The 9334-nt window shown below is 48.3% G+C and overlaps 1 protein-coding gene across 1 annotated transcript; it reads right to left on the bottom strand.

Annotated features, from left to right (window-relative positions):
• Positions 1–4475: 4475 nt before the first annotated feature.
• LOC143863345 (uncharacterized) lies at positions 4476–4802 on the bottom strand. The gene has a single exon (XM_077374027.1). The coding sequence runs from the start codon at positions 4800–4802 to the stop codon at positions 4476–4478; it is 327 nt and encodes a 108-aa protein (XP_077230142.1).
• Between the last annotated feature and the right edge of the window lie 4532 nt (positions 4803–9334).

The following is a 9334-nucleotide window of genomic DNA, read 5'->3' as shown; positions in this document are numbered from 1 at the left end:
GACCTACTGGGTCTCTCTGTGTTGTTCTATTAAGATCAACGGTTTTGATCACTGATGATGCCCAATATATGACTGCACGAGCAGAACCTGTAATCCTGGGCTCACAGAAAAAGCGTCAGCGGGCCCGGAGTTGTGGCTCCGGACGGCCACTTCGACACTCAAGTCAGAGACGGGCAATCACAGACATTAGACGGGGAATGGGAGAGGGCTAAGTCAAGTTACCAGACCAAAAAGGAGAGAGGGAGAGTTGGATCCCTTTGCTTGAGTGCGTAGTTCCCTTTTTATAGGGGTGGAGATCCACGATTTTGAAGATATCAATCATGCCTTTGATTTCGCCCATGTGGAGCGTGATGGCGGGAGAATAAGATCGTGGAGACATCAATCATACCCTATATTTAACCCACGTGGAGTTTGATAGCTAGCGAATAAACACGTGGAGATGTGATTTCCGATGATTCTGGGCGAAGATCGTAGATGGTGATTTAGGCGGGATGTTTTGAAATAAAAAACCACGCTTTATGTGTAACGGCCGTCCGGATTTCCCGTTTGGGGGTGTGATCCCCGCGATTGTGTTTGATTTCCTTGGTAGTTCGGTACCGCTCAAGGGAGAAGTATCAAGGAGGTTCGATTAATGTTCGTTACCGAGTGTTATTGAGGGGTCTTTTGGCGTACGTAGTGAAAAGTAAAATGGTGAAAGCCCCCCTATCCTTGGATATTATTCGAAAATGTTTCCTTGTGAAGATGAAAGGGGACTGGGTTGATGTGGCCCAGTGGCGGACACTGATGATCATGGGCGGGGCTCCCTCTTCCATTAAACAGTGGAAGAATGAGTTCTTCTTTGTGAAACCGCCTCAAACAGCCGGGTGGTGATGCCCCTTCGATTGGAGAGCTCAACGAGGAGAAAATGGGGTCGAAGTTTTCTTTAGGGACCTTGAGTCACCTAGTTTTCAATGATGTCGTGGGTAGTGGTGTAGACGTGGGAAAGGAGAGGTTCGACGTTCGGGCTTTCAAATCCGAACAAGTATTGGTGAAATTTGGTTTAAGCAATGTTGTGCTAGACTTGGAGGATGAGGCTCGGAGTGAAGGTGAGGAAGGGAGGGAGGAATACGACACAAGCGCTGACGAGAGTCAGTTTGGTGATTCTCTTTTTTTACCTTCCTTTCCATATTTTTGCTCGTTTCCCTTCTATTGTGTCGTGATTTGTTTCCTGGATTTATCGCAGAAATGGAGGCACAAGAGTCAGGCGCTAATATTTTTGCCTCGGCCATGGAGGAAGCGAGGAGATTGAAGGCCGAGGAAGTGGCTCGGCAAAAACAGGATAGAGCCATGAAGCGCCAGGCAGCTAAGGGCGGCAAAGGATCGGCCCTGGCCGTGGGGACCAAGGATACCGCATCTCCGGAGAAGTCCGCGCATATCAAACGTCAGACAGAAATGTTGGAGAAGGGTCCCAGTAAAATGGTAAGTCGGTAGAAGAGGAGGGTAAGGGTAAAGGCCAGGTTATGAGCAAGGAGATTTTGCCCGTCGAGGGTTGCGAGGGAACTCAAGCTTATTTCAAGCCGGGGGTTCTTCCGAGGGATCAGGCGACCCAACATGGGTCTTATTTTGAGCCTAACCGGAAGGTGGGTATTGAAGATTCTACCCTTCGCAACCCGAGGGTGGCTGTTGAGATGGCGATGACGAGTGTCTTACCGAGAGACTCGGCGAATTTGGAGAGAAGTTCGCATTCTGCCTTGGGCCGGGACATGGTTGCTTTGGCAAAGACGGTGCGTGCTCTTATTCTTGATTTTCTCAATGTCTTTTAGGCTTTGCAAATACTGACCTTCTCTCTTTTGGCCTACAGTTGTCAGATATTTGTGTTCACGCCTCGCGGCACATAGACAAGTACCAATCTCTCTATGCTCACGCATCCAAGGAGGTGAAGAATCAGTCGGATGGTCGGGCAAACGATAAGAAGGTGTTCGATGAATCCTTGGCAAATGCGCAAAAGCTCCAGGCAAATGCTGAGGCTGAACTCTAGAAGGTCAAGGATGAACTTGGCTGTGAAAGGGAGATCCGTGCTGAACTTGAGAAGGTACGGGATAAGGCCGCACAGTGAGAGGAGGAGATTCGGTCCCAGACAATTTCTGAGTTTCGGCAGTCTCAAGAATACCAGACAGATATGGCGCTCTACGTTATGAAATTCGAGGCGAAGGGGTTCGTTGATTGTCGAAACCAGATTAAGACAATAGACTCCAATTTTCCAGTGGAGTGGCTGGAAGGGCCACTGGGAACCGAACTTTCCGAGGGAGAGGATTCCGAGGCGACCGAAATAAACGTGGCGGATCCAGTGGTTGCCTCCTCGGAAGTAGAATCCTTTGCGCCACTTGTCATCGTGCCTTCTGATGGAAAGGATTTGGAGAAGGATGTCTAGGGGCAGGACCCTTGCAATTCTCCTTTAATTATCATTTTCATGAATTGTTTTGTAAAAACATAATTTTATTTTGGTGTGTGGTTGGAGGGGTTTGTCCTTCGAGGCGATCCCTACTTATGGTGGTGCTTTTGAAACACTTTTACTTTTTTGTTGGCGATAGTAAATTTTCTTTTGATTCTGGCGATACATTGATTTGTTTTTCGAAGTATTTTGTAGATAGACTCTTCATCGAGCCTCTTTGAGCATCAGTTCATGGGTCGCATCCTTCAAGTAGATAGACTCTCTACCGGGCTTCTTCGGGCACCGGTTTACGGGTTATATCTTTTAAGTAGATAGACGCTCTTTACCGGGCCTCTTCGGGCACCGCTTTATGGGTCATATCTTTCAAATATATAGACGCTCTACCGAACCTCTTCGGGCACCGGTTTATGGGTCATATCTTTTTAAAGTAGATAAACTCTCTACCGGGTCTCTTCGGGCATCGGTTTATGGGTCATATCTTTTTTAAGTAGATAGACGCTCTACAGGGCCTCTTCGGACACCGGTTTGTGGGTCATATCTTTCAAATAGACAGACGCTCTACCGAACCTCTTCGGACATCGGTAGAGTGATTACATGTCTGCAATATCACAAAGACAAAGAACAAACACATAGATTTATTGGAAATAAGAAAATGAAAACGAATTACATTCTTGCCTACTGATAGAATTTCTTCAAATTCGAAATGTGCCAAGTGCGGGGAATGGGGTTGTCCTCTAAGTCTTCCAATTGGTACGATCCTGGCTGGAGAGTGCGTGAGATGCGATAGGGTCCTTCCCAAGTGGGAGCCAATTTTCTGGAGTTGCGAGGGTAGGAGACTTCAGACCGTCGCAACACCAAGTCGCCTGATCTTACTGATCTCTCCTTCATCTTGGAGTTGTAGTATCAGGCGACCCTGTGTTGATATGCGACCATCCTGACTCGAGCCTTTTCTCTAGTTTCTTCAACGAGGTCGAGGTTGCTCCTCAAGTAGTTGGGATTGGTCCTTTCATTGTATGCCTCGAGCCTCGGAGAATGGGCTCCAATCTCAACGGGTATGACTGTGTCTACTCCGAAGGCGAGGCTGAATGGTGATTCTCCTGTCGCGGTTTGGGAGTGGTTCGATAGGCTCACAGGAGATTCAGTAATTCTTTCGCCCACAAGCCTCGAGCATTTTCTGTGCATTTCTTCAACCCCTGTAAGAGAGTTCAGTTGGTCACTTCAACTTGTCCGTTAGCTTGTGGATGACCGACTGAGGTGAACCGTTGGTCGATACCGAATTTTTCGCAAAAATCTTTGAATCTTCGGCTTGCAAATTGGGTTCCATTGTCGGTCACAAGGACCCGTGGAATACCGAACCTGCAAATGATATCATGATAGAAGAAGTTTTCCATTTCTTTGGAAGTAATCTTCTTTACTGCCTTGGCTTCGACCTATTTGGTGAAATAGTAGATGGCGACGTACATCATTCGGTGTCCCTTGGTCGAGTTAGGAAAAGGTACTAATAAATCCATTCTCCACATCGCAAACGGGACTGGATTGGAAATGGGTTTGTAGGGAACTGCGGGTAGACGGGGCACGGTAGCGAACTTCTGGCATTGTTCTCATTTCCTAACAAAATCAGAAGCGTCTTACTGGAGGGTTGGCCAGAAAAACCTCGACGGAGGATCTTGTGAGCCAATACCTTCCCGCCCGAGTGATCGCAACAGATTCCTTCGTGGACTTCCCTCATGGTGAGCTCCGCGGTGGAGGGTCGGAGGCATTTCAACAAGGGCCATGAGAAGGAACGCTTATACAGCTTCTGTCCGTCGAGGATGTAATGGGCGGCCTTGGCAACCAAGCGTCGAGCTTCCTTTCTATCCGAGGGTATGATACCTTCTTTCAAGTACCGTATTATAGGGTCCATCCAGCTAGGTTCCTCGCTGAGTTGTAGGACTTCTTCTCTCTCAACGCTAGGCTGGGGGAGAGTCTCGGTGTAGATGTTTCTTGGTTCAAACATTCCGGATGAGGCCATCTTGGAGAGTGCGTCGGCGCGGATATTTAAGGTTCAGGGAACCTGTACTATCTGGAATTCCTCAAAGGCAGAGATTTCCTTTCTTACCTTTTTCAGATATTTGATCATCTGTTCTTCTTTAGCTTCGCTGAAGCCATTTACTTGGCTGACTACCAATTGCGAATCGCTGTGGACTCTGATCCGACTGACTTGTAATTCGGTGGCGAGAGCTATTCCCGCGATCAAAGCTTCGTATTCTGCCTCGTTATTGGATGCTTTGAAATCTAAGCGTAGGGCGTACTCAGTAATAAAATTGTCTGGGCCTGTTATGACCAGGCCGGCACCACTGTCCCCAGCATTGGAGGAGCCATCCACGTACATCATCCATAGCGAATTTTGGCTCTGTTGGCTCAGAGTCGGTTCTTCGGCTGAGATGCTTGGACCTTTGGATTCCTCTATCGGTACCGTACATTCCACAATGAAATCTGCCAGTACCTGGGACTTGATCTCTGGGCGGGGCTTTATTTGGATGTTGAATTCACCCAATTCAACTCAGTTAATCAGACGCCCTGAGGTGTCGGGCTTCTGTAGTATCTTCCGGAGAGGTTGGTCGGTGAGTACGGTGACAGGATGAGCTTGGAAATATGGACGGAGTTTTCTCGCAGATATGACGACAGCGAAGGCAAAATTTTCAATATCCTGATATCGAGTCTCGGCATCATGGAGTACTTTGCTAACGTAGTAGATAGGTTGCTCTGCCTTTCCTTCCTGTCGAACGAGTACAGAACTTACCGTGGCAGGCCCAACTGCTAAATACAGGTACAAGTCTTCCCCCGGTACTGGTTTGGCGAGTAATGGAAGCGTTTGGAGATAGGCCTTGAGCTGGTCAAAGACCGTCTGATATTCCTCTGTCCATAGAAATTCTTTCACGCTTTGGAGATTTTTAAAGAAGGGCAGGCACCTTTCAGCAGATTTAGACATAAACCTACTGAGGGCCGCTATTCTACCGGTGAGTCTTTGTACATCTCTGACTTCCTTCGGTGCTGTCATTTCTAAAATTGCTTTTATTTTTTCGGGATTGGTTTGGCTAACCATGAAGCCTAGGAATTTTTCGGAAGTAACCCCAAAGGCACACTTAGCGGGATTCAATTTCATTCGGTTCCACCGGAGTACGACGAATGCTTCTTCAAGATCGGCGATGTGGTTCTGCGCTTTGAGGCTTTTAACGAGCATGTTGTCGACATAGACTTCCATGTTCCTTCCAATTTGTTCGGCAAAAATCTTATTGATGAGACGTTGGTACGTAGCACCAGCGTTTTTGAGGCTGAAAGGCATAACTTTGTAACAAAACAACCCTTGGTCGGTGATGAAGGAAGTTTTTGGAATGTCGGGACCGTACATCTGAATTTGGTTGTACCCGGAGAAGGCGTCCATGAAGCTTAGCATCTCATGCCTAGCGGTGGCGTCAATGAGGTGATCGATCATCGGTAACATGTAACAATCCTTGGGGCATGCCTTGTTGAGATTCGTGTAATCGATGTAGATTCGCCACTTACTGTTGGATTTCTTGACCATCACAACGTTGGCGAGCCACTCCGGGTAGCGAATCTCTCTGATGAATTTGGCATCAAGGAGCTTGTCTACTTCTTCCTTGATGTGCTTTTGTCTTTTGGCGGCGAAGTTGCGTTTCTTTTGTTTCACGGGCTTGAAGTTTGGGTTCACATTCAGCTTATGGACCGCTACATCGGAGGGAATCCCTTGCATGTCGGAGGCAAACCAGGCGAAGACATCCGAGTTATTCTTTAAGAAATTGATAAGGTCAGTTTTAAGCTTACCAGAGAGGAGAGAGCCTATCTGGACAGTTTGTTCTTCGGCACCGGGGAACAGAGGAATTTTCGTGAGTTCTTCGACTGGTTCTCCCTGTTTTACCTCAACTCGAGGGTCGGTACCGCCTATGGAGAAGGTTTCTTTGGCGGCCTTTTTCTTTTTCAACAGGGCGGCATAGCACTCGCGGGCTTTCTCTTGGTCGCCGATAACTTCTCCCACACCGAGTTTGGTGGGAAACTTTATTTTCAAGTGGGCAGTGGAAACCACTGCCCCCAGCTCGTTCAACGCTGGCCTTCCGATGATCCCATTGTAGGTGGAAGGGATGCAGACTATTACAAAGGTTTGCATGATGGTGTGTTGGGTCGGGTGATTCCCGAATGTTACATGGAGTTTGATTTTCCCCCGCACCTTAACTTCTCCCCCGGAGAATCCGTAGATGGACCAATCAACAGGCTCCAGTCTATCACTGCTAATGTCCATTTTGGCGAAGGCGTCTTGATGAAGGACATTGACTGAGCTTTCAGTGTTTACCAAAATTCACCCACGTTGTAGTTGGCGATGGTGAGTCGGACTACCACAGCGTCATCATGCTGACAATCTATCGTTCCGTAGTTTGCGTCAGTAAAGGTGATAGGTACATAGGTACTCGGGTCCGCTTTAGACCTTTTGGAAGGTTTTTCTATGGAGTTGATATGTTCTGCATAAAGGGTGTGTCCTTCTTTAGTCAGTCCTCCTGATGTCGGACCTCCATAAATGGTAGCAATGTTTCTGGTGATTTTTGATGCTTCCTCCTGATCCGAGGCTCTTTGTCGACTGCTTTCTGCATGGTGGTTTGGCGAGCGATGACATTCGTCCGGCCGATGAACTTCAGATCGGGGTTGCTGATGGTTCTTTGGGGGATTCTGAAGGTAACGGTCAATCTTTCCTAGTCCCGTGAGCCTTTCAATTTCGTTCTTCAGATGGTAACAATTGTCGGTGGTGTGCCCATGATCTTGGTGAAACCGACAATACTTGTTGGTACTTTTACCTTTTCTCGAGTTTCTCATTCTCTCGGGCCAGTTTATGGGTTCCCTATCACGGATTTCGTACATGATGTTTGAGATAGTGTTGTTCAATGGGGTGTAATTGACTCTGTCAAACTGGGGATTTGGGGTGCGACGGTTCTATCGATCACTATGTCTTGCATGCTTATGACTCGGTAGCGCCCTAGAGTTGTCTTTTCGTTTTTCGGTCCCTCGGGTGGTATCCAATTCCCTTTCCATGGCAAATGACTCTTCATTATTGATGTATCTGTCCGCCGTGGCCATGAGTTCTCGGAGATCGCGAGGAGGATTCACATTTAATGCGACTTTCATGTCTATGTCTCAGATGGCGTGGCGGAGTGCAGCACGAACCATTTCGAAATTTGGTTCGTTAATTTGGTGGAGTTCCACTCGGAACCGACCGATAAACTTCCGTAACGTTTCGTCCTTTCCTTGTCGCAAGGCCAAGAGAGTGTCGGCCGATTTCTTTCGGGGCCGACTCTTAATGAAGTAAGCGACAAACTCCTTTCAAGTTCATGGAATGACTCGATGGAGTTGGGCCTCAATCGGCTGAACCAATTGCTAGCGTCTATCTTCAGGTAGGTGGAAAAGGCTTTGCACATCGTTGCATCGGAAGCATTTCTGATTACCATCGCGCGGTAGTAGGTTCGGAGAAACTCAAGAGGGTCTGATGACCCATCATAGAGGTCCAACCGAGGCATGTCCGAATTCGTGGCGACGATGGCATTGGCGATTCTCGGGGTGAATGGGGAAGCAATCTCGCTATCCCATTCTGCCAAGAGGTCCGGATCATACGGTGTCTTCATTTGCTGTTGAAGTTCTCTTATCTGACGCTGGAGCTCAGCCATGATGGAGGGGTTTTCTTCTCTTTGGATATTTTTCGTTGGGCTTCTTACTTGCGGAGGTATCTGATTCTCATTTTGGTGGGCAAGGTTCGCCGGTTCCATCATCAAGTTGTCACCCCTTTGATGCCGGACATCACGGCGATAATCAGATGGTGGGTTGGTGATGGAAGCAGACCTTTGTTGACGTTGATGGGGTCTTTGACTCTGAGGATTTCGCCCTTCTGAGGATCCTTGCTCTTCTGGAATTTCGATGGGATGAAGTCCTCCGCTCGGCGTATTTACGGGCGGAGGTGGCGCCGCCGGTTGGGGAGGGATCCTTTGGAGTACTTGCTGCTGGGCGACCGCAACACTTCCGAGTTACTGTGTAAGTTCATTGAAGGCGGTCACTGTCACCGGGGTGTCGCCGGAGGTGACCATCGCTTCCATCTCCTCGAGTGGTTCGTGGTCTCGTTGGCTTGCTTGGCTTCTCGTAACCATTCCACCGTTGAGTTGGGAGGTAGCTTTCGACTGTGGCATAGTCGGTCCCACGGATGGCGCCAATCTGATGATGCCCAATATTTGACTGCACGAACTAGGTTCGCAGAACCTGTAATCCTGCGCTCACAGAAAAAGCGTCAGCGGGCCCGGAGTTGTGGCTTCGGACGGCCACTTCGACACTCAAGTCAGAGACGGGCAATCACAGACATTAGACGGGGAATGGGAGAGGGCTAAGTCAAGTTACTAGACCAAAAAAGGAGAGGGAGAGTTGGATCCCTTTGCTTGAGTGCGTAGTCCCCTTTTTATCATGCCTTTGATTTCGCCCATGTGGAGCGTGATGGCGGGAGAATAAGATCGTGGAGACATCAATCCTACCGTAGATTTAACCCACGTGGAGTTTGATAGCTAGCGAATAAACATGTGGAGATGTGATTTCCGATGATTCCGGGCGAAGATCGTGGATGGTAATTTAGGCGGGATGTTTTGAATTTAAAAACCGCGCCTTACGTGTAACGGCCATCCGGATTTCCCATTTGGGGGTGTGATCCCCGCGATTGTGTTTGATTTCCTTGGTGGTTCGGTACCGCTCAAGGGAGAAGTATCAAGGAGGTTCGATTAATGTTCGTTACCGAGTGTTGCTGAGGGGACTGCGTCGATTCGGCTGAATAGTGGAGAAGGGGCTTGAGGTTCGGTGCCGATATTCCGATTTTACCCCTAACAA

Source organism: Tasmannia lanceolata, unplaced genomic scaffold (assembly GCF_043159265.1).
Source record: "Tasmannia lanceolata isolate RefF3 unplaced genomic scaffold, GAP_Taslan_0.1 ptg000044l, whole genome shotgun sequence".
Lineage (NCBI taxonomy): Eukaryota > Viridiplantae > Streptophyta > Magnoliopsida > Canellales > Winteraceae > Tasmannia > Tasmannia lanceolata.
The sequence above is the reverse complement of the archived record's forward strand: the minus strand, read 5'-3'. Positions and strand labels throughout refer to the sequence as shown.

Excerpts from the sequence above, each read along its gene's own strand:
- LOC143863345 (XM_077374027.1), bottom strand. The coding sequence starts at position 4,802 with ATGTACGTGGATGGCTCCTCCAATGCTGGGGACAGTGGTGCCGGCCTG.